This window comes from Aedes aegypti, chromosome 3, assembly GCF_002204515.2.
Source record: "Aedes aegypti strain LVP_AGWG chromosome 3, AaegL5.0 Primary Assembly, whole genome shotgun sequence".
NCBI classification, from domain to species: Eukaryota; Metazoa; Arthropoda; class Insecta; order Diptera; family Culicidae; genus Aedes; species Aedes aegypti.
Window position 1 is genome coordinate 98,488,498 of NC_035109.1, and position 26,529 is coordinate 98,515,026.

General features: G+C 39.4%; 1 protein-coding gene across 6 annotated transcripts in view; it reads left to right on the top strand.

Annotated features, from left to right (window-relative positions):
* Positions 1-26,529, top strand: part of LOC5576331 (nephrin) — a 1,001,823-nt gene that overhangs the window by 804,564 nt on the left and 170,730 nt on the right. For all 6 annotated transcript variants that reach the window (XM_021855560.1, XM_021855563.1, XM_021855562.1 and 3 more), the window contains exon 9: positions 21,983-22,142. In XM_021855560.1, the coding sequence (XP_021711252.1) occupies positions 21,983-22,142 (160 nt within the window). The remainder of the gene's footprint in view (positions 1-21,982; positions 22,143-26,529) is intronic.

Sequence of the window (26,529 nt, forward strand, 5' to 3'; positions counted from 1 at the left end):
CATGTTTCTGCGTATCTTGTTCTTCTTCGACCCATCCGACGCGAGAATTGTGGAGCAACTTTCATTCGTCACAAAAAAATAAATTAATCTTCCATGCGCAATACGAACAGTGGTTCCCAAATTTTGTGTAATCAGTGTTACAGATATTCAACCATTATTTTATTGTCATACCTAACAAAGTTTGATTTTAAATGGAATTCTATTCCTCTCCCCTTTTCTTTGTGGCGTTACGTCTAAACTGGGGAATCTTCTTCTTCTTTCTTTCTTTCTTCTTCATTATGTCCTCACTGGGACAGAACCTGCTGCTCAGCTTAGGGTTCTTATGAGCACTTCCACAGTTATTAACCGAGAGCTTTCTTTGCCAAAGTTGCCATTTTCGCTTTCGTATATCGTGTAGCAGGTACGAAGATACTCTATGCCCAGGGAAGTCAAGGAAATTTCCATTACGATAAGACCCTGGACCGGCCGGGAATCGAACCCAGATACCTTCAGCATGGATTTGCTTTAAAGCCGCGGACTCTAACCACTCGGCTAAGGAAGGCCCCCGGTAGAGGTTAATTAAACAATATGAATATATATTGCAAAAAGTTGAGAACTGCTGATCAAGGTAATTCACATGCGGATCAAGCAACTGTTTCTTCTCATCACTCGTGCTCATCTCTGGGGGGGTTTGGCGCATTTTCTGTATCGTTAAGAGCTGCCTCCCACTATACTGGTTCCTGCGGCCAACCCTCGTCTCCTACAATCATGTATCCTGAAAAGGGTCGGCGCCGGAGGTTGCACCCAGTAATACTTATATCCTCTCGCTTATCTGATGTCGTTTGGGTTTATTGCCGGGCGCCTGTCATTTCGTTGGGAGGATTTTTTTTCCTTCTCTCCCAGTTGGGCCTCTGCACTGCGAGGATCTGACAGAATCCATGTCATTTCACGCGACGTATCCGCACATACAGTCAGGGACAAAATTTAGTAACCAAAAGCTGTTCTCCCATACAAAATGCACAATATATGACGAAAAACAAATAACCTTAAATTTTTTCTGTCGTGAATTCATTGAATAATATTTGTTTTTAAAACAGTTTCAGATGGTTTTTCAAAGACAAAAGGAAGTAATCGAAAGATTTTCAAATTTAATTAAAAAACGGTAAGTTGTAATGTGTTTTAAAAACTTGCGTTATTTTTGAAAGTGGACAACTTTGTCGAACAAACTAGTCATCCACAACTTACCGTTTTTGAATAAATTACAAAAATCTCCTGATTACTTATATTTGCCTTAGAACAAACTTCTGAATTTCATTGAAAAATTATTGCAATGTAGGTAATGAACTAAAACCAGATAAAATTTCAGGCTACTTGGAGTTCGTCATTCCAATTTCAGAGTCCCAAACGTAAGCAAATTACATGAGAAAACAGCATTGTGTTACTAACTTTCGTCTCTGACTGTACAAGGAGAAAGCGAATGCGGGTTCGTGTGCCCACGCTTGGATGGAGCTTCTAGGTCAACCAACCGAACTGAGAGGGCTCTTGGGACAAATCGGATCGTATGAACGATGGCGGCGGCGTAGGATACCAATTATGTTCTTCTATTACGACCAATTTGGTTGGAACAGCGCTCGGGGAAGGTGGGTCGGAATGGAATTATTCACCCCAGAGTGCACGATCTAAGAATTATTGTGTTCGTTTCAAGGCGGTTATTACTTGTCTTATATCGCTGTCGTTAAATACGCTAATCGAGACCATAAATATAAGATGAACTAGATTATTGTTTTATTGTTCCTTGTGTTATTATATGCAATTAGTGAAATAAGCCTATTTCCCTATATGACTTCAAAAACGCGGAAGTGACTTACTTGATACTTGATTGTAGGAAGAGTAGTCAAATATAAATATAAATAAATCAATTTTGATTTATTTATATTTATATTTGACTACTCTTCCTACAAAAAGGTCATGATCTAGCAGGCCATGACTCTACCTAAATTTGTTGGGATAAAATTTGCTACGATGAATCTTCTCCACTGGATTCGGTCCTGGGCCAATCGCTTCCCGTCACCCTGAACGTCAAGTGTCCTTAAATCCCCCTCAACTGCAAAAAGCCACCGTGTGTGCGGTCTACCACGAAGTCGGCGGCCTCGTCCGAGTTCTCTGTTGAATATTATCTTTGCTTGTCGTTCTTTCGGCATACGTGCAACGTGACCAGCCCAACGCAGCCTGCCGTGTTTTATGCGCTTGACAATATCCACCTCTTTATACACTTGATACAACTCGTGATTCATGCGACACCGCCAAATGCTGTTTTCTAATTTACCATCGAGTATTTTTCCCAGACGAATGATTCTCTTATGAATGATTTGAATCGAAAAAATGTGTTATTTCCCAGACATCCAAAATGTACGTACAACGAAATCATCTGGAGGCTTTGTACACACTCAATCTGTTCGGTAAAAATAACTGGGTTTTGGAACTACCGAAAAAGTCAGTAAACTAAAGAAAAAATGTCAGAAATCGAAAAACAGAGAATTTTCACTGAAATTTTGCAGAAAGCTTTCTTTGTATATCATATATCGATAAAAAATAAAATATGATGAAATTTGCTTTTCAATTACGCGTGGCGACAGTTTTCATTTTACTGACTTTTTCGGTAGTTCCAAAAACCAATAAAATTTTACCGACCCCAGTAATTTAATCTAAGTGTGTATGTGCAAAATTTCACTTATTAGATGTCGCGAAAAAGCCTTCTACGGACAAAAGTGGAGGCGATATACGTGTATATATATTATGTGATGAATAATAACATACAATGCAGGTGTATAAATATTGTTCCGAACTATCCTGTGATCTTATGCGACTTAATTTATGATAAAAAATGTTGATTTGACAGCTGCTATGGATTGATTCTACTTACTTTGTACGAGTGTACGGGACGAAACAAAATGTACAAATGACCTCAGAAAAAAAGAGTTTTATGCGAGGAAACTCATCAATCTGACGATTTTATCCACAGTGTTTTGCGGGTTTGATGTGATTAGTATGAATAAACGAGTTATAACGTGAACTTTTTTGCGATATCTGGTTGTCTGGGTTGGAAATCAATGACAGTTTTTATTGGCATGTCTGCTTTCAAAAACATGTTAAAATATGAAGTTCAGTATTCAAATTTTACTATGCTAAGAATCGTAATAAAAATGCGTAAAATTTAGAAGGTAGGTTGTGGAAGAATATTCAAGAAATGAACAAATTTGATGCTTAATGTCGTTTGACCGAACATAATACATCTGAATGACATCTGGCAGAATTAGGAAATAAAGTTTGACCGGTTGTAAACAGTATATCAGCATATCTAGGAGATTCAGTTGTAAAGGTAACAGCTGTTCAAGGCTGTCCGCAAGGGGGAGTTCTCTCTCCTCTTATCTGGTCTCTGATTGTTGATGACTTGTAAAGCTAAAGCTTCAAGGATTCGAAATAATTGGATTTGCAGATGATATTATTATTATAGTCCGCGGAAAATTCGATAAAACTGTTTCCGAACGAATGCAAACAGCACTCAACTTAACCTTAGCATGATGCAATAATGAAGGATTAAGTATAAATCCTGATAAAACTACAATAGTACCGTTTACAAGAAAACGTAAAGTCTGCATTTCAGCTCTCAAAATAGGAGATACTAAACTATCCTTATCTCTTAGTGCCAAATTTGTAGGTGTTGTATTAGATTGTAAGCTTGTTTGGAATAAGCATATAGAACAACAGATAGAAAAAGCAAGAAATGCTTTCTGGGGCTGCAAATAAACCTTTGGTAAAAAATGGGGTCTGAAACCGAAGATGATATGCTGGATCTATTCGGCCATTGTTAAACCCATTATTTCATACGCATCAATTTTTTGGTGGGAAAAAACCAAACAAGTCGCTACTCAAGCTAAGTTAAATAAACTACAAAGGCTTGCTACTATTTCAATTACTGGGGCAATACGAAACACCCCTTCAAATGCGTTGAACGCAATGTTAAATCTTCTTCCACTTCATGACTATATACAAATGGATGCAGTTAAGAGTGCTATCAGAGTCAGAAGGTCCTTAGATAGCGCTGATAGTGAACTAAAAGGACATATGACTATATTGAAGCACTTCAAAATAAGTCCAGTGTACTTAGTGAACGAAGATTATATGTTGAAGCGTAACTTTTTTGATCATCGTTTTTGGGTTGCTGATGTAACTCGCCAGGATTGGGACACAGGAGGACCAACTTTCCGATCTGGATCATTATTTTTTTTCACTGATGGTTCAAAACAAGATAACATGGTAGGGTCAGGAGTGTTTGGCCCAGGAGTAAATGTATCTTATGCACTGGGAAGTTGGCCAACAGTTTTTCAGGCCGAAATTTATGCCATTCTTGAATGCGCTGACATTTGTCTTAAAAGGCGCTACCGGAATGCTAATATATGTATTTGTTCGGATAGCAAAGCAGCCTTGAACGCTTTGAAGTCTAGAACTTACACATCAAGACTTGTTTGGGAGTGTTCCAAGCTACTGCAGCAGTTGTCCTATCGTAATAAGGTTAATCTATATTGGGTTCCTGGCCATTGCGGAATAGAAGGAAATGAAAAAGCTGATCAGTTAGCAAAACAAGGTTCTTCCATGCAATTTATAGGGCCTCAACCGTTCTTCGGAATGGCTTCTTGTGCTCTGAAAATGCAATTAAAGAGCTGGATGAAGGCAAAAATTAAACTAAACTGGAAGAACGCAATGGACTCTCGTCAGTCCAAACGATTCATCGAACCAGACGCCTATCAAACGCTGAGGTTGTTAAACCTCAATAAACACGATCTAAGTACTTATACTGGCTTATTAACAGGCCACTGCCCCAGCAAACGTTACCTTAAAATTATAGGTAAATTGCCAGAAGATATGTGTCGTTTCTGTAAATTAGAAAGCGAAAGCAATGAACATTTGTTGTGCAAGTGTATTGCACTATACCACAAGCGTTGTAGATATTTAGATAAAGGCTTGCTAGAGCCTAATGAAATTCAGTACTATCATCCAAAACAGGTACTACATTTTATCCGAAACGTAGTACCTGATTGGGATGCACGCCAATAGCTGTGGAGATAGTTACTTCATATAGAAACATATTTCTACAGTACGGCAAAAACAAAGAGGATAACACCACAATAGATCAACTTAATGGTCGCAGTGGTATCATGTCCCCACAGAGGAAAAAAAAAAAAATCAGTTTGCAATAAAAAATAAATATTTGGCAAGCACTACTTACAGCCAGCTGATATTTGGAACGTATCCCCCAGGGAGGTGGTTAGCTTTATTAGGCTGATCACGCCAGATTGGGGGAACTACAACACTGCAACCTAGGACTTCTGCCCATCAATGGCAGATGGTTCAATGTTCAGTCAAATGTGCAAAGTATTCCGGAGGCACATTTGCTACTGGAAAACATTGTGTACATAGAGTAATAGGGTATATCACAATAGTCCTAACAAATGGACGCAGTGATCCCACACCCCACAGAAGAAGAAGCAAAAAAAAAGTTTGCAGGATTCAAAGATGTGATACAAATGAGATGCAGTGAAGACTACATGAAAACTTAAGAATAATAAATGAGTCACTAAGATGATTTGAGACGCATCTGACAGTTCAGCACACCGGGTTCAAACTATTATTCGATCATTACTTCCGCGTTAGTAGTTTGTGTTTCTTAAAAAAATAGCAGATGGTTAATTTTCTTTGAAATACAGTTTATAACGTAAAAAGGGCTTGTTTTCAATTTTATAAATATCCCTCCTTTAGAACAGAGGTTGTTCTTCCTTATATAGGCCTTTTCACATGACTTTTCAAATCAGCTGATCCGGAAGCTCTTTGGCAGTTCTTCTATGAAAATGACAGGCCCGTGTTAGCACCGGTCCTCCACCGATGTAAACAAATGCATTGACGAACCTGTCACATAAAAAGGCCTATTACTGGTCTAATAAACGTTGGCATCAAAATAGTTCATAATTTTAAAGCTGGTCTCACCTTCTTATCATCGTAGGCAGTTCTTTGAAGCTTTGCTACATTAATATTGTTCTGCTTGCAGCTGCTATTTTGCCGTGAATCACAAACCAGTCCCACTTGTAAATATTAGGCATTAATAAAATGGATTGTGAAGTTTCCAAACTCGTTTTCCATACAAAGATTCAAAAAATTCCATAGGATTGGAACATGATCAAATCTCAATGTTTGCGCACATAAGAGCGTCTGTTGGTTTGGATCACTACCGAGTGGTACTTCTTCATGGCAAAACAGAATCGAGAATTCGTGGCTTAATATGGTTTCTTCAACACAAACTCGACTGATATATTGAGGTTCAAACTGTATTGGCACAAACTGTAACTTAACTTTAACTTATGCTAACTGCGCGCGCGATCTAACTGTGAGTCACTTGTAGAACGAGATCTCAAGGACTATTAGCTGATCTTGTTACTATGGCGGTTTTATACTTCTTAAAGACAATTAATTTGGTCGAACAAACATGTAACAAAAAGGGCATGGAATACAAAGCATTTACATTGAAGCATACACATATACACTGATTATGGCGCGAACTCTAAGCTACTGCATGTATGCTGATAATCATCAATGATCTGCTACCAATAATGTACAGTGGGGCTGTTCTATTCTGGTTGTGCATGAACATACCGCCCCCCTTGAAAGACGGAAGTTTACAAACTGAAGCCTTTCAATAAAATGTTTTTACTAACTGTGTGATACTGACTAAAATCCTTTGCTGTACTTGCTATCTAAACTAAATCGCGCTCACTTTGTCAACGACCTACGCTATCTACCATATCTCATTTGTAAAACTTATCGAAATAAGCAATTCGTTAACAGCTGGACTCTGTCATCTTCTGACGTATGGTTCTGCATGCTGGTGATTTTCTTCTCTTTACATTCTGATTGAATAATTGATTCACTTAACTGCTGATCGTAGGAGAATTCCTGTTCACACTGCGACTGCGACTGCGACATGTTGCGATGTGCATGTGGTCTGTCCTCGAGAGCTCATACTTGGAAAACCTTTTCCGTAGATGGCTGCTGCATTCAATCACTGCTACGTTGACTTCGTTGATTGGCGAACTGTTCCAGGCTTGTCAACGTCCTCGAATTGGTGCTTGACTGGAAGTATCGAGGGGCATCAAACATTGGAAAACGGCTGATTGTAAGTTGGAACAGTGATACTTAACTGTGTCCCGGAGCTGGAGCTCCGGGAGGACGTGACGGCGCGTTTTGCTGGAACCGCCATGCCTTAACAATGCTTGTCGATAGATTTACTGGATTTGCCTTCGGAAACGGTTGTTGAGAACTATCCATTGCTTGAGTGACTGCTGAGTTCTTCGAACTGCTGATCGAATCCTATTTATGATGTTCAAATTACGTCTTCGTACTGTAACGGGTTGTCTTCCGCTGGTTTCGTCTGACCGAAGATGCCTTCGAATTGTACTGATCCGTTTTCATGCTGTGCGGATGATTGTTTCAATTGACTGAACTTGTGCTCTGATGGCGTTGCCAAAAATACTCGGTGCTGATTTTCTTGCGACCAATCTTTGGTCGTGTTCGACGATGATTCCTATCAATGAGATGAGAGACGGCTTTTTTAACTGAATTAAAGAAACAAAAAACGACTTGCCTGGTTGGAGGCCCTCTGGCCTCCGTTGGACGCCGGTTGGCGTTGATGATCTGTTGACTAACTGGTGATCTGTTACTATGCCGACTGATTCGACGTATACAGAACATACTGATGCTGATGTCTTCGACGAAGGGTACTGTTGTCCCCACTGGCTGATGACGATATCTTCGGTTGCGCTCCTTGGAATTCTCAAACTAGTTGTCGACCTCCGGTTGAGGCACTAGTTGAGTCGACGGCATGCTTCGCGGCTGCGAAACGGTCTCCCTTGACGGGCAGACCCACAAACCCAATCTTGCGAGCGCACAAGCATTGGGGTGCTTGCTACGATAGCAAGCTTTTGCAGCACAATAACAAGTAAGTAAAGTGCTGCATCCACTCGGACTGAGTGGATCTGGATGAAAAATATTGCATCGAACCATCCTCATGCTTCAGTGATGGCAATCGCTAAACTGCTGGCGGACGCACATGAGGCACCAACGGACCTTTAACCGTTGGCTCGAATTATGCTGGATCCTGAACGGCCAACATCGTCGAAAACTGCTGAACGTAGTAAGTTGCTTTCTACAACTAATCCTCATGCCCCAGTGACACGTTTCACTGGACTGATGGCAAAGTGCTCATGAGGCACCAACGGACTTTCACCGTTGGCTCGGAAGTGTTGGGCCTTGCGTGACCAACACTGTAGAAAGCAGCTAAACCATCTTACTGAACTCCATTGATATGTGATCTCATTGATTTAATGATGGATAAATCGTTCCAAAACATATTGAGGCTATTTCTACTAAAACGCCACCGAGTAACGAACGGCCAATTGATGGGCTCCCAACTGTATAAGGCTTGCACCTATGCAGCAAACGCTATAAACCACTCTGAAACAGATGAGAGGGTGCTTTTTACCATGTTAAAATGAATCAAAATTAAACTTGCCTGAAGCGGAGGCCTGCCTGGCCTCCGCTGACTCCACATGAAGGAGTGTGATGGATATGCTGAGATCCTTGCGGTTATTTCCAATGATGGCCTCAATACGGCGGTATTGCAAAGGCGAATTAGGATGCACAAATGTTTATCATGGCGGAATGGGAAGTTTGAAAGTTCATCGATATAAATCAACAAAAAAACGAAAAATTGTTTATTTAACGAATTCATAGTAATCACTGTAGTCCACTCATCATAAATGCACTTTTCAGTGCTCAATCAACAAAAATTGCACTCTTCTGTGCATTCTAACTTGAATAAAAACTGCTGCATAATCGCGTTGTCCTCTCACTTCGCTTGTGTGTCCTTCTGGCCAACTTCGTGTAGACGTACCAACCCGGCATGGAGCTTCGTATGATGCTTCTGAGGGAAACGAACACATCGGTTATCGTGGGGGCAATTACCAACCCGGTGGGAAGCATCGTAGCAGTTGATGCACAGGTCCTTCTCCTTAACGAACTCGAGTCGCTGACTGGAAAGTGTGTTTCTGAATGATTCGCAATTGATCAGGAAATGTTTTCCTCGGCAGTAATGGCATACGGCTTGAATTGGTGACGAAAGCGATTTTCCCTGTGCCACGGAAGATTCCCGGATAGCTTTCACCTTTGCCAACCTTGTGCCACTGAACATCGTTGGAACGCCATCCTCTTCAATGTCCTCTGCTTCTCCTGTTGACTCATCTTCTGGATCAGACTGTGCAGTGCTAGGAATCGATTTTCCGTGTGATTTGTACAGCACAGCTTGAATGGTCTTGTCGATTTGTTTCGTCGACCTCAGTTGTTGGGTAGCACTCATTTTCAAAACCTTGCACTCCGCCAATATTCGATTTCTCCATTGAACAAGGAGCGAAAGCGCGGTCCGAAGGAATTCACTTTCCTCTTCCGATAGCTGAGATCGAACATCAATCTGGGCCACCACGTCTGCCAAAAACGACACTGCGGAACAATCGTGTTTTTGGAGAGAACTGCTAGGAAATCCGTACTGTTGTTTGGCCATTGCAAAAACTTTTTCACAGTAGAAAATTGTAAAACAAAATCGAATTCAGAAAACGATTGTTGAATTTTGCCGTATGTTTTTGCTTTTTCCACATTGGCACCCGCGATGACAGTAGCACTGATCAAGAGCTCCTTTTGACACTTTTTCATTTTCGCCCGTTTCGTGGTTCATGGTTTGTTCATGCGTAGGTGGTCGTGTTTCTTGACCGCACAGAATTTACCCATCCGAAAACCCTTTATGGTGCACCAACATTTTTGGGTCTGCATGCATTTTTCGCGACAAACATAGTACCGACGAAGATGGCGCAAATCACGCACAACAAAATGGCAATTTTTGCAACTATCTGGACAATGGCAACTAACTAATGCTGTCGATACTGGAATTTTCCTCATGTTTGTCGGCATAATTTCTGACACAGTTATTAACACATTCTTGCGGGTTTTGGATAAGCGTGTTACTCTTCGGGCGATATTTTCTGTTTTCGCCCACACTTGATTGACGATTTGGAGATTACGAAAAACAAACAAACACGGACTGCTGAACGAATTCCCAACGGACAACAAGTACGGCACTCGCGACGATGATCCTATCCGGCTCGAAGGACCAATTTATGTTTGCGCACATAAGAGCGTCTGTTGGTTTGGATCACTACCGAGTGGTACTTCTTCATGGCAAAACAGAATCGAGAATTCGTGGCTTAATATGGTTTCTTCAACACAAACTCGACTGATATATTGAGGTTCAAACTGTATTGGCACAAACTGTAACTTAACTTTAACTTATGCTAACTGCGCGCGCGATCTAACTGTGAGTCACTTGTAGAACGAGATCTCAAGGACTATTAGCTGATCTTGTTACTATGGCGGTTTTATACTTCTTAAAGACAATTAATTTGGTCGAACAAACATGTAACAAAAAGGGCATGGAATACAAAGCATTTACATTGAAGCATACACATATACACTGATTATGGCGCGAACTCTAAGCTACTGCATGTATGCTGATAATCATCAATGATCTGCTACCAATAATGTACAGTGGGGCTGTTCTATTCTGGTTGTGCATGAACACTCAATTAAAACTTTCATAATTTGCTTTTCACTACATATGTTTCCGAAAGAAAGAGATTAGAGATGGTCAAAACACGGTTCTTTTTTATGTTGCACGATGCGAATATCTGTAGTGAGACTGATATGGGACAATCCAGCTTGATGTTTTTTTCCTAACTTTACAGGACAAATTATATTATCTCCTTAGTGCAGCTGACAGAGCATTGGAAGAAACGTTGAAAACTGAACTCAACTCAATTTTGACGAAAATGCAATCGGAACTGACTTGCAATTCACGGCAGCAGTGTTGCTCAGACTCATTTCTCCGAAAATAACATTTTCCGAACTACGAAGCCACGAACTACTACAACCATGATCTATCCTCCTATGATAGAAAAGCAGATGGTTAAGCTTGAGTACTGCACACAAAATCGATCAATTTTGATCCCAGAGAGCCACAATTCAAGTTTCGTTGAAATGAAATGAGTGAGTGAGAAAGTGCGAATCATTTCACCGAAACTTGAATTGCGGCCCACCGAGATCGAAACTGTGCAACACTCAAGCCCAACCACCTCCCCCTCCATCTCAGGAATACAACGCACAGTTATAACAGTTCATGGCTTCACAATTCGAATTTCGGGGAAATGAGTCTGGTCAACACTGCACGGCAGTACTGATTTCATCAGAAATTTCCCCGAATGATTTCTTCCCGAAGGATTTTCTCCCGAAAACCATTTTCCCGAATGAACTGTTTCCTCGAATGTACCGTTTCCCCGAAAGCTTTTTCCAAAGACATTGTTCATTTATTTAAAAAAAAATATCGGTGAAGGTAGCATCCACAAATTACGTAACGCTCTAGGGAGCAGTAGGCTCAAACGTTACGGCTCACACAAAAATTTGAAATTTTTCATACAAAAAGCGTTACGGATGGAGGGAGGTCACAAATTTCTCATTTAGGCGTTACTTAATAAATGGACGCTGCCTAAGACTATTCAGCAAGCTTGATAATCGCTTCAAACGGATGATTTTCTTATGAATGATTTGAATCGAAAAAACGAAAGATGAGATATTTGGAGTGAAAATTGATGACAGTTTTTACTGGCAGGTCTGCTTTTAAAAATATGTTAAAAAAGTAGAGTTCGGTTTTCAAATTTATTATGCTAAATATTTCGAAAGATCATTCAAGAGATGTTCAAATCTGACGCTTAATGTTGTTTGTTCGAACATAATTCATCTTAATGAAATCTAGCTGAACGGGCAAAGGCAGAATAATGAAATAAAGTTTGACCTGGTTGAAAACAGTTTGCAGGATTCAAAGACGTGATCCTAATGAGATCTTCACTGCATGAAAACTTAGAAAGAATGAATGAGTCATAAATGTCGTTTTCGTTTTTAGGAACTGGGTCAGTGATCAACACATAAACAAACCAACGTCAAGAAAATTGTAGCTCGGTCGATCCTGAATCGGGTTGGAGTTGTAACTGTGAGTCAGAGCGACCAGTTCCAAGTTTCGCCAGTTCCAACCTAGGCTCAAAAACGAATTCGACATTAGTTGATTTTGGACGCATTTGACAGTCCAGCACACCGTGTCCAGACGATCATTCGATCATTATTTCTTCGTTAGTAGATTGTGTTTCGTAAAACATAAGCAGATGTTTTTTTTAACTACAACTGAGAACGTAAAAGGCTTGTTTTCAATTTTATAAAAATCCCTTCTGAAGGTTTTTTCTTTATATTACTGGTCCAATAATCATTGGCGTCAAAATAGTTGATAATTTTAAAATTCTCGCCTTCTTATCGTCGTAGGCAGTTCTTTAAAGCTTTGCTGGTTTCATATTGTTCTGCTTGCAGCTGCTACTGATTTAATCATAAATTAAATAAATTTGCCCTTCTTTTATTTGAAGGCTGTTCTTCATAGATAAATATATCAATATAAATTAACAGAGCTACTGAAACTTTAATCAGATTTTTTCGGGTAATTACATGCTACTAGTTCAAATGTCAGTTTGAGAACGAATACTACAGATTCTAATATTTTGATCCAACATTTTCGATGCTTTCTACCTACTTAATTAATTAAGACTTAACAACTTAACTTAATTAGGAGTTTTTTTTTCAAATAGGCGATTTTTTTGTTTAATTAGTGATTATTAGCATTTTTAGTATTCATTACTAACATGTTCTCTGTATTTAACGTTTTTGACTAGATGACCCATTTAGGAACGATTTGAAAAAAATGAAGTTCGGGAGAATTGTTTCTATCCAAGACATAAAAAAAGATTTTTATCTGGAAAACTAATGCTTATTCTGCGCGGCGTGTGAGTCGAGACGAGTCGTTCTCACCTCGGGTGACGTGAGACAACTAATGTAAATTAAATGGGGACGAGTCGTAACCTCATTCGACTTGTCTCACCTCACACGCCGCGCAGAATAAGCACAATTGATTTTCAGAGGGAGAAGAAAGACTAGAAGGGAGACTCGAGGTTTAATTATGTAGTGCAAGATATAATAGATTCTAAGGATCAATGGTTTCACTGTAGCTAGTCACTAAGTGTAATGAAATTACGTTTATCCTAGTGGACAGATGGCACGAAGACGTTTGGCATCTTTGTGTTGTAATGCGAAATAATGTGAAAGAATAGCCTATTATTAAAAGAAGGGAAATTTAAGATTATCAGCTAAGTGTCACTGAAAATTGGAACAGTATTAATATAAAGAATAGCCTATTATTCTAAGAAGGCAAAACTAAGCCGAATGTTCATTCGTCTAAATGCTCGTAATCCAAATATCTATACTCCGAGGATACCGCATCAAATGAAAGTGCCTATTATGTGCTCGCTTTTTTCACCAGGGTATCACAAAAATTAATCTAAGTTCTTTTGAGCCAAATGCTAGTGGCTCATTATTTTGAACATCTGTAACTTTAAACACATGGATTTTTATCACAAATTAATCAATTTTGGTCTAATCTTACATCAGCTAACAAGTTGAATACTTTTTGGCTGCAGGAATATGGATAGCCTTCAGTATGGCATATACATTACGATTTTTTCGGGGGAATGGTACATTCGGGAAAATAATTTTCGGGGAAATAGTTCATTCGGGAAAACTTCATTCGAGGAAATTGCATTCGGGGAAATGGTTTTCGGGGAAATGTCGGACAATCCTGAAACTTTAATCATATTTTTTCTGGTAATGATATGCTACTAATGTCTAAAAAACTGATATTGATTGCCAGTAAATCAATTAAAAAGCATGTTGTCTTTTTGTCTTTTAAAAATATTTAGAAGGAAGACTCGAGGTTTAATTATGTAGTGAATGAACTACTGTCTACTGTCACTAAGAAAAATGAAATTACGTTTAACCTAGTAGACATATGACATGACGACGTTTGGCCTAATCTTTGCGAATTAATGTGAAAGAACAGCCTATTATTAAAAGAAGGAAAAATTAAAATTGAATTATTATCAGCTAAGTGCCACTAAATATTGGAACGGTATAAATATAAAGAACAGCCTATTATTCTAAGAAGGCAAAACTTAGCCGAATGTTTATTCCGCCAAATATGTCCATAAGCCAAATATCGATACTCCATTATGAATGAATTATGAATAGGTTTCAGTATGTTAATAACATTACGATTTTTCGAGGAAATGGTACATTCGGGAAAATAATTTTCGGGGAAATAGTTCATTCGGGAAAACGTCATTCGAGGAAATTGCATTCGGGGAAATGGTTTTCGGGGAAAAGTCGTACAATCTTTCCCAGACAACCAGAAATCGCATGAATGTTCACGTTACAACTCGTTTATTCATACTAATTAGGGGCGGTCCATTAATTACGTAAGACAATTTTGGCAGTTTTTAGACCCCCCTCTCCCCTTGATAAGATTTATTGTACGAAAATTGAAAATGATGTGTATGACGCGTAAGAAATCTCAAACCCCCCTCCCCCCATAATCCCTTACGTAATTAATGGACCATCCCTTACATCAAACCCGCAAAACACCGTGGATAAACTCGTCAGATTGATGAGTTTCCTCGCATAAAACATTTCTTTGCTGAGTTCATTTATACATTTTGTTTCGTCTTGTACACTCGTACAAAGTAAGTCGAATCAATCCGTAGCAGCTGTCAAATCAACATTTGTTATCATAAGTTAAGTCGAATAAGATCACAGGTTAGTTCGGTAGAATATTTATAGACTCGCATTGTATGTTATTATTCATCATATAATATATGCAGGCATATCGCCTCCACTTATGTACGTAGAAGGCCTTTTCGCGACATCTAATAAGTGAAATTTTGCACATATAAAGTCTCCAGGTGATTTCGTTAGACGTACATTTTGGTTGTCTGGGTTCGCAGCACTTTTCGTTCAAACACTCCGAAAGCTCTCCTGTCGTCTTCCTTCAGCTGCAGTACGTATTTTCTCCTCGCAAATAACATCATTTTCGCACGTCACTAGTGCTCCAAGATACACACATTCTTCCACCACTTCAAACTTTTCACCACCATTTCGGACCCACGTTGACGTTGTGGTGTTGATCGTGAGTCCGATCCTCGCTGTCGCCCTCTTGAAAGGCACGAACGCCTCTTCCACTGCCCGACGGTCAATCCGGTTGATGTCAATATCGTCCGTAAAGCCAAGAAGCATGTGAGAACGCGTGATAATGCTACTGCCTCTCTGCACACCGGCTCTCCTGATATCACCTGTGAGCACTATGTTAAGCAGCAAGTAAGAAAAAAACGTCAAACTGTTTCAATCCATCTAAGGTTATGAACGATGACGAAATCTTGTCTACCACCCGCACACATGATTTCGATCCTTCAAGCGATGCATGAATCAGTCTAATCAGCTTCACCGGAAAGCCATGTTCCTACATAATTCTGAAATAACATATTAGACGTTCGATGTATTCAGAAATGTTATTCATTTCACATTTCTCTATAAGGTTCAATATGAAAAAGTTGTAGATTTTGTTAAAACCTACAACTTTGCTAAAGACAGCACGCCGTTAACTATAAAATCTTGTGAGCTATAGGCGAATATTTTGAGTTTTTTAAGTGTATAATGTGTCTTTTGAATTGAATTTTCGCAATTTACAAATATTACGTTCTCAAAGGTTTTTGCAACAAAAGTTGCCAATTGTATGGCCTTTCGAATGTCATAAAAGAACAATTTTATCGCACCAGTTCCATGAGTTATGGGCATCTAAAGATATCATAGTTTTTCACTTTAATTTGCTTATAACTTCAAAATTACAAGAATAACAAACTTTCAATGTTCAGCAAAAATGTGTATCTTTACTTTCTCTGCAACTCTTCTGAAGACCACATTCACGTAAAAGTGAAAGCAAAGAAGGTAAACCAAAATAACTGATTTTTTGGGTCCACCCTAAGTTAAAACTTTCAAAATCAATTTACTTAGCTTAAATGAAGAGTTAGATCAAAAGTGTCTTCGACAAAGTTGTTCAAAATAACATTTTCTAAAAGTTTGCAGAAGAGCGCAGCCACAAATTTTATCCAACAAAAAAAAATTAGTCAAAATTTTAACTTCGATAAGGACTACCCTATTCAACTTTTTTCCCAAAAGGTGCAAAACCCAATTACGAATAACTTCTCTGAAGACGTCGAACGTCTAACATCGACGAGAACAGAGAAAACAGTTTTCCCGGCTAAATTGTCGATTCGGTCCATTGGGCATTGATAGCTTTCTTTAACTCATCTAGAGTTGGAGGTTCTTCAGCCTGTCCATCCTCATCGATTTGCATTCTACTACCAGATCCACTTCCGTTATCTCCATTCAACAATGAATCTTTCCACCTCGCAACATGTACTCCGCCTGGCGGCCACCATTGTTTTATCCGTTAGCAAGTTTCCTTCACGGTCGTTGCACATGGCGGGGCACCTCTGTTTTTCTCCGCACACCATTGACAAATTCGTTGAACCGTCGCATGTCGTTCTTTTTCTTAGCTTCTTGCGCCTGAGCATATACTGCCTCTTCAAGCTCACTTCACTCTATGCGATGGATCCGTTTTTTCGACTGCCCTTGCTTGCTTGTACCGCTTTCTGTTCTGACGGGTACCAGACACAAGCATCCGACTTCTAGCCGTGTTCTTCTCGTTCGTCATTCTGCCGTTGTCATTGCCCCGAATCCTCAATACGCAGATCCGCTCGTTTATTAGCTTCCACCTAATAACACGCTTTATCTGCTTCCCGATAACTATGAAGCCGACTCTGTGTTCAGCTTTATTGCCACCACAGTGGTAGATGTTATATTTGAATGCGGTGTTAGCGACGGGGTCTACCGCTCTGAATTCACGTTCTCCAGCACAGATAAAAAATGTTTAACTTCCAATAGTGGGACTGGTGGTAATTTGCCCTCCTTAAGGAGAACAGCGATTTTAGATGTGAAAAACATTCTTTTGTGCTCTTTTAAAATTATGGTCGGATAAACAAACATGTTTTCTTTCAAATAGTAGAAACAACTATCCGTTTTAGCTTTTCTGGGGTTTGTAAACTAATTTTTAAAAAATGCTTGCGTAACTGCATATGTATTGTTTTGCGGGGTAAAACGCCCCGCTTCAGTTCGGCGTTAGCCATGCTGTAAACGTACGCATACAATCATGCTTGTTTATAGGTTGCATACATCTGGGCGTTTGTTCAGATGTTATTGTTCAATAATAGTATACATGCTGATGCGAAAAATGTACATTTGTAAGGTTTCAAATTGCGCGTAACTTCAATATGGCATTACATTTGGTAGAATTTGAATTCCAACGGCTGTTTTGGTGTTATGAAATAGGGGTGGGCGTTTTGCCCCCAGAGTTAATTAAAGTTTAGGTCCTTCGATAAGCTTTTTCAGGACAAATTTAACATATTTTTTGTATGTAATACAAACTATGACAGTGCACAAGTTGGCTCTCGGCGATAGTTTTAAAATTTTAGTTATTTATCGACCTAAAAAATGAACTTGAAAATCGCAAAAAAATGCAACGAAAACAGCGAAAAACGTTTTTATACGTTTTTATTGATTTTCTTGAGAAAAACACATAAAAATTTATCAATATAAGCATTTTTATCCATTTGCTATAACCTAGGGTGAAAAGAAGTATTCTAAACCACACCGTTCGTCCAAATCGAGGGTGGCGCGTTTTGCCCCCTATGGGCATATTACCCCCAGTTCCCCTATAGTGTAAACAGCGGCGCAGAGTAAAAATAAACCAAATTCATATATTTTTACGGCATTTCGTTTGATTTTCAACTATAGATGCTTGAATGTTACATGTTAGCGTAAATTTAAAGTGCATTTGATTGATGAATAAGCGATTCATCGTTGACATTTCAGTTTTTTGATGCTCAAAATATGTGCATGAATAAAAACTTAAATTTAAAACATATTGTTAGCTGTGAGTTCTTAGCCAACGCGCGTCCTGAAAAGCAGCCACGAACACACCAAAGGTGCCATAGCACCCCAAGAGAAGTCACCCGAGTTGCTGCGATCGATAATCGATGTACTCTTCCCGCACCATCCCACAAGCCCATGGCCCTGAGTGCTGTATGCGGTAGGTGAAGGAAAAGAAGTGGCGAGAGTGACGATCGAAGAGCTGGCAGAAGTCGTGAAATCATTCGCGTCAAACAAGGCACCGGGATCCGATGGGATTTCGAATGTTGCCTTAATAGCGGCAGTGAATGCGGATCCGGACATGTTCAGAACCACGATGCTACGCTGCATTGATCAAGAAATCTTCCCGGATGTATGGAAGCGACAGAAATTGGTGCTACTACCAAAGGCGGGGAAACCACCAATTGACTCGTTGGCGTATAGACTTATCTGTCTACTAGATACGACAGGCAAGTTATTGGAAAGGTTGATTCTCAACAGACTAGTACCGTATACGGAGGCCTGTCCAACAACTAATTTGGATTCAGGAGAGGTAAATCGTCTCTGGACGCTATCCAGTCGGTCGTTCAGACAGCTGAGGTGGCAATTGAGCATAAAAGGAGCGGCATCCGTTACTGCGCGGTTGTCACTCTGGATGTGAAGAATGCGTTCAACAGCGTAAGCTGGGAAGCAACAGCACACGCACTTCACCGTCTCAAGGTACCAGTGCAGTTGTGTAAGCTTCTAGAAAGCTATTTTGATGGTAGGATTCTACTGTATGACAGGAGGGGAGGGGCAGAAAAGCGTTCGAATTGCCGCGGGAGTACCCCAAGGTTCAAACCTGGACCCGCTGTTATGGAATGCGATGTACGATGACGTACTGAGGCTACCCCTTCCGACGGGTGTTAAGATTGTTGGCTTCGCCGACGATATCATCCTAGTGGTCTATGGTGAATCGATGGAGGAAGTAGAATTGACAGCGTTGAGGAATGGATGAAGTCTAGGACACTAGAACTGGCCCGTCACAGGACTGAGGTGGTGGTGGTCAACAACCGCAAGTCCGAGTAACGGACGCTTATCTCGGTAGGTGATTGCACCATAGAGTCCAAGCGATCCCTTAGGCATCTTGGGGTAATGATCGATGACAAGCTCAGCTTCGCTAGCCACGCTTAATATGCCTGTAAAAGGGCATCTACGGCTATAGCGGCGCTTTCGAGGATGATGTATACCGACTCTGCTGTAATTGTCAGCAAACGCAAGCTGCTGACAAGCGTGGCGCTATCCATACTAAGGTATGGAGGACCAATCTGGCCAAAAGCGCCTAAAACGAGCAGAAACCTAAAGCGGTTGAAAAGCACGTACAGGATAATGTGCATAAGAGTAGCTAGTGCATACCGGACGGTGCATAGACGGGATGACGCCCATCGGGCTCATCATCAAGGAAGATGTTCAATGCTTCAACCAAAGGGGTACCAGAGAAGTCCGCGCACGTGTAAAGAGGAAACGCTCAGAAGCTGGCAGCAGGAATGGGATAACTCCACTAAGGGTAGATGGGCCCATCGGCTAATACCAAATGTGTCAGATTGGTATGGTAGAAACCATGGGGAAGTAAACTTCCACCTGACGCAGTTTCTGTCAGGACATGGTTGCTATAGACAGTACCTGCATAGGTTCGGGCACTCAGAATCTTCTACGTGCCCCAATTGTGCTGGTGTGGAGAAAACAGCGGAGCATGTCGTGTTCGATTGCCCCCGTTTCATTGTTGTGAGAGGTCGCATGCTCACTACACGCGGAGGGGACACGTCCCCCGATAATATTATAGAGAAAATGTGTGTGGATGCTGAGTGCTGGAATGCAGTAACTACGGCTGTCACTCACATTATGGTAGAATTGCAGCGCCTATGGCGCGCCGACCAAGAGTTGGCTGCAGAGGATTAGCCCTGCCGAGGCTGGTCCCTTGTAACATTGTTTAAGTCGGCTAGGAGAAGCAGTTTGCCTAGGCTACTTCTGCTACACGTGTTGTGCTATATGCACTGGTTCCTCCTCGAAGAAATACCGTAAGGTGGTTCCGAGAAGATAAGGGTCTGAGTCCAAGGGTCATGTCGATGCACTATTCATCACTTGAGCAATTCTAAAAGAATTGTTTAAGCACAGTGCATAAGCTGGTTTTAATGGGTCGTCGTTGGTGTGTCATACCCGCATTCCCTGAGTTACCTTCTCAAGGGATCTGTTTGCAGATTTCTCCCTAATAAAAAACAAAAAACCGTTCGTTATATAAGACCAAGATTTGGGACTCTCTCAGGCTTGCATTCTTTAAGGTGAACATGAATCGAAGCAAAGCCCTAAACTTTCAAGAGCACAAATAAGGAGAACCAACAATCCGTTTAAGCGGAAAAATTGAGCGATTTGTCACTAGCTGGTGGTGACCAATTGATCAAGTTTTCATTTCAAAAGAGTGTTTGGTTTTCCAGATTTACGCTCTTGACATTTTGAGGTTTGGCTTTGATTCATCTTTACCTTAAGAGAGTTGCATAAATCCCCAAATTTCCTTGAATATAATGAGAAACTGGGTGTTGTTAATTGCGATGGGACTGAAATCGCATTACATTCTGCTTAGTGAGCAGAAATGTATGTGAAATCTCAAGAATCATTGTCAATAGCACATATTTCACTTAAGGATTGTGGATGGTTTTCCCAGACAACCAAAATGTGCATATAACGAAATCACCTGAAGGTTTTGTAAGTGTAACATTTCACTTATTAGATGTCGCGAAAAGGGCTTCTACGTACAAAAGTGGAGGCGATATACGTGCATATTATGTGATGAATAATACCATACAATGCGAATGTAAAAAATTTCTACCGAACTAACCTGTGATCTTATTCGACTTAACTTATGATAACAAATGTTGATTTGATAGCTGTTACGGATTGATTCGACTTACTTTGTACGAGTGTACGGAACGAAACAAAATGTATAAATGAACTTAGAAAAAAAGCATTTTGTGCGAGGAAGCTCATCCATCTGACGATTTTATCCACCGTGTTTTACGGTTTGATATTATTTGAATGATTTAACAAGTAATTACGTGAACTTTTATGCGACTTCTGTTGTCTGCGTTATCGAGAGACTGGACTTATAAAATTTATACAAAAATATTATCGACAAAAAGCTTCAAACTGTATTTTAATAAAGTTTGGGTGAACGCTCGATTCCATTCCGAAGAATCTCGTCTTCCGCATGAATTAAGTTAAAAACTTTATACCCATCCATAAAACAAAACCCAAATCTACCGTCCCATTGCTCTTTTTTATTTACTCTTTCCGACCAGTCGGTCCTCCTCATTATGCAGCGCCAGAACCATCCCAGCCAGAAAACAATCGTCCCAAGCGTTGCGTTGTTGCGAATGAAGATGTAGATTAGGTGTGTCCCAGGAATTAAACCGCCCAAGTAAAGGTTACCGTAATTATCTCGTTTTTGTGACCCACTTGGTAACGGTCTAATCCTGATTTTTTTCCTCCTTTCATTGCCATTTTTTCTCCCCTTCTGCTGCTTGCTTGTGTGCCGACGCTTTTGTTCTCGCCCCCTCATACAATGATAATTGCGAACCGGCTCGCCGAAATTTGTCGCTTTGTTCTCCTTGGGAAATCCTTTCGTAACGTAGGTAATTTGCCAAATCTGGCACAAAAAAGCTCATTCTTTGCCGAGGAAAAGCACACAAAGCCAAGGAAAAAAAAGCTTGTGGAAAATGGCACGACGATGACGACGGTTGATTTTATTGTGTGGGATTCATCAGTTTTTTTCGGGTGGAAGAGAGTGGGTGATAGGAGAAGGAAAAGTTTACTTTGGTCTTTTGTACTAATTCGAGGTTTTCCTTTTTTTCGGCTTTGTTTCCTTTTACAGGGTCGAGAGCTGTTGAACAGTCCATCGGAGGGCATAATCGTGTCGAACCAGAGTCTGGTGCTGCAGAACGTGAGTCGGTCCCGGGCCGGGCTTTACACGTGCGTCGGAAGCAACCGGGAAGGCGACGGCGAGAGCAATCCCGTCCATCTGGATATTAAATGTGAGTAATAATAACGGTTTTGTGAACCACGCAAGCTGCAAAAGCATCTCCAAATAACGCAATAGCGTAGATTTTAGATGTTCAATTTTTTTTATTATTTTTATATTTATTGAAGCAGGGAAAAGCCCCTGGGAGTGCTACTATTATTTCTAAGCAGCTTCTCCAAGAGGCACAAAACCCACTTCTTTTCAACTTGTAACAATGATTCGTAATCCTACTAGCTAACCCATTGAACCTTAGTTCTTTGAAGAGTTGGCTTATGGTTCTATATATTTGTTGACATCTTAACTTTAAAAAGTTCTCAATAAATTTTATATGATAATTTCTTTAGAATGAAAGTTATGATATATTCAATTTAGGGTACAGTTTAGTTGACAATAATAATTAAAAATATCGCTCTAAGCTAACATGTAGATGATGTTTGAGTCTATTTGTAAATGAATTTAAATTTGATAAGTTTTCTATTTCTGTTGGCAAGTTATTGTACATAATAATTCCATCGTGTGTTAACCTTCTTCTTCCATATTGGATCCTGATTATGTGTATGTAAATCAACTTCCTATAGTCTTGTAGAGCTTTTTTTGGTAAAACGTTTTTTACTACATCCTTATAATGCCGTAGTTTTGGAAAACTGTTAGGTAACTTGAAAGTAGGTCTCAAGGAGTTGTTTTGCACAAATTTTAGTTTTTAGAGAGCAGTTTTTGGCGCAGCACCCTAAATGCTAATTAAGTTTTGAAGCTTGGAATGCAGATATGCAAAGTAAATCTTTTGTAGAACTTTCAAAGGCACAAAGTATGATAGTTTGCGGATCAAACCGCATAATGGAGACAGTTTTCTAACAAAATGGTCATTGTGAGAACGCCAAGATACAGTTTCATCCAAAATCAAACCTAAATACTTAATCTGTGACTTGCTCAATTGAAATATCCCCTAGCGTCAGTTCAAGGTTTATGTTTTCACGGTTTCTTTTGGATTTGAATATAATCGTTTTAGTTTAAGCTACGTTCATAAATGATTAAAGTAATCATGAGTAACACTACATCCGATTGCATGTAATCTTGAATAGTTGCTACGTTGTTTCCAACGTAAAATTAGCTACATCTGCAAATAAGGTACCGTGGGGTAAGTGGATACAGAAAAACCAAGAGTCAACTTCATTGTTATGTACAGCTTACGTGAAAAATGCAATTCAAACTCTTTTCTGTGGTTAACAAATGAGGGACTAATATTCTTCAAATCGTCATTTATTTCGATTTTTCTGATTGTTATGTATTGAGTACGAGGGACTTGAAAATTTGCGCCAAATGATCCACTTGCCCCACCATGGTGGCGTAAGTGGATCACCAATAAAAAACTTTTGTTCTCAAAACAAATGTGGTGTAATTATGTATAGTACGAATGATGTTACTATTGATCTTGTAATTAGTGCTAGTAGTGTTACATTTTCATACTTTGAAATTAAAAAGTATCTTTATTTAATCAAGATATATGTATATACATATTTTATACATTGATTTCCACTAATTCGAACAAAAAATATATTGTAGCTAGAATAATTTGAAGAAAATTCATCCATTTATAGACATAAGTTATATAGAAGTATGGTAGGATTATTCCTAACGTTGTTTTAAAAAAACACTCGTAGTTTAAAAATATTAGTAACTTTTACTTTTGAATAACAAACTGAAATCCTTTTATTCCATTTATGAATAAATTTGTATCATCTGTCTAGAACAATTTATATGGTCAAATAAGGTACGATTATATGCTTTCAATTGGAAAATTTGTATATTTCGCTCTTCTACAACTCAGCTTAGATAAACCACGGAAAGTTTCGTGTAAATTTTAAAATTATTATTTTAAAATTTTAAAGGTTAAAAAACTTTTAGGTGGTTTAATTCAAATTTTTTTTGACAATTTGACAAATATAAGCTGGGGATGAATAAAGTTAAGGGAAAACAACATTTGCCGATACTAAAACTTTTTAAAATTATCGTAAGCAGTCTGCCAATAAATAATAATAATACTTGATCCACTTACCCCACTCTATTAAAAATTAGGGGTAAGTGTACCATGTAGAATTAATCTGTATTTATTCATAAAAATCACATAATTTTCATTGTGAATCATTCAATTAGAACTGAAATGCTCACCACGTGTCGAAAAAACTAATAGTATTCGACTTTAGACAGAGATACAGTGGATTTTTGATTGATGGAAAACAATTTTCAAAATAATTAATTTTTGAAGCTAACAAGTTTGCTTATGTTAGTGTACGTGCAGTACTAGTTTTCCAATAGTATCAGTGTGGGCGTAAGAATATAACCTAAAACGAAGCAATGGTGCGAAAACATTCAACATATTCAAGTATTGATACTTAATATTGACGAATGATCCACTTACCCCACTGATACATTTCCCCCACTGTACCTTAATCTCAATTTTCCTTTAAAGAAAAGCCTTCTCAAGTCATTTAAAATTATAGGAACAGTAATGGACCTGAACCTGAACCACAGGACAGTACCACTATAGAAAAAGGTTTCAGTGTACTTCGAATATTATTCATTTCAACAAATTGCGATCTTCTATTTAAATAATAGCTATTTATAACATTACCTGCCATTCAATTACACCTATAAATTCGAGTTTAGTTTTTAAAATGGCATCATCAATCGTATCAAAGGCTTTTCGTCAATCGATATACAGTCGACTCTCTATGACTCGATATTCAAGGGACCATCGACTTATAGAATAATCGAGTTATAGAATATACCAAGGGGAAGACAGCTTTGCTCTGAGCAGGCTATGCGCATCGAGCTAACTCTGAGTTACTCACATTTACTCAGAATCAGCTTTTACTGCTGTTAGATCTTGCTTCTGTTTCAAGCAATGTCACGTGGAGAAGTTTTTTATTTCTGGTATTTTCTAAGCGTAGAACAAATCGGTTATCGTTAAAAAGGACGTTCGAATAGTTAAAAGTTTCAAGAACTTAAAAGTAACTTAAAATATGAGGCTAGTCCTAGTGGGTTTTTTGACATTGTTAACTCATTCGATTTTCAATTTATATTGGGATTTGCAAAACAAATCGAATATATGATTATTGATTAAGATACCTGTCTATCATCATTTGTATCAATGTCTTGGAAAATGTTGTTTGAATAACAATACGTTTTATTAGTACATATCACACATTCTTATATAAAAAACAAAAGATCAAATGTTCCTTTAGGGCATATTCAATAGGTTATAGTATATGGGATACGATTTACTGGTTGCAGGATACTATTTGGAACTCAGCTGAAGATGGCATTACTTCCATCCCAGTGTAGAAAGTATTTGAACGCATTCACTTTTCAATTAGTATTTTTACATCAACGCGTCATTACGAGGGAAGTACTTACAGTGAATCAGTTACAAAGTTGACATGATACTGTAACAGAGTCATCACTAATTTTATCCGATGATCGATAATATAAATAATAATTTCACGCTACAATACTCAGTTCGTGGCCGCATCTCTCCTTTTTCGGTTCTGCCCCACGCTCGCCAAATCGATACACACTTGATCCGCCCACCTAGCTCGCTGCGCTCCACTTCTCTTGTACCAACCGGATCCGAAGCGAACACCATCTTTGCAGGGTTGCTGTCCAGCATTCATGCAACATGCCCTGCCCATCGTATCCTTCCAGCTTTGGCCACTTTCTGGATACTGGGTCCGCCGTAGAGTTGGGCGAGCTCGTGATTCATCCTTCGCCGCCACACACCGTTTTCCGGGAAAATTCAATGGACTCGCCCTTAGGAGAGTCTCAACCGGGCAAATTAAAATTGGGCATGTGGTCTCCCTTGTGGAGTGGCGCTTAAGCTACGTGCTTTAAGACGGATCGCCCGGGCTGGCTACAAATTGGCTACAATTTTCCCGAAAGGAATTTTACAGATCGCTTTAGCTGACTTACGAACCAAACGACCGAACGGGGTTCACCCTATTATCGCTACGCAACCACACAATCAAGAAGGCACTCAGAGACTCCGGTAAGAGAATCACTCATTCTCAATACGAGCCAACATATGCTGCCGCTCGCTCTTTCTCATCACGGGCAGACTCGTCGTTCGACGCGCTACGCATCAACAACTAGGAAGCGGACTGAGTACCCAACGATCACACTCCATAAGGAGGACGGGGACGATAAGGAAACGCGAAGTGACGGTTTACACATGAAAACAATTAAACATTTGGAATTACGGTTACAAACTAATCAGTGTTTATTGGTTTAATGACCACATGGTTGATGAACGAATAATTTATTTATAATACACTAATTCATGATTTCCTTAATGCTAGCATTTTATTTCAACGTTTGAGTGTGTTCGTTCTCTCTATCTCTCTAAC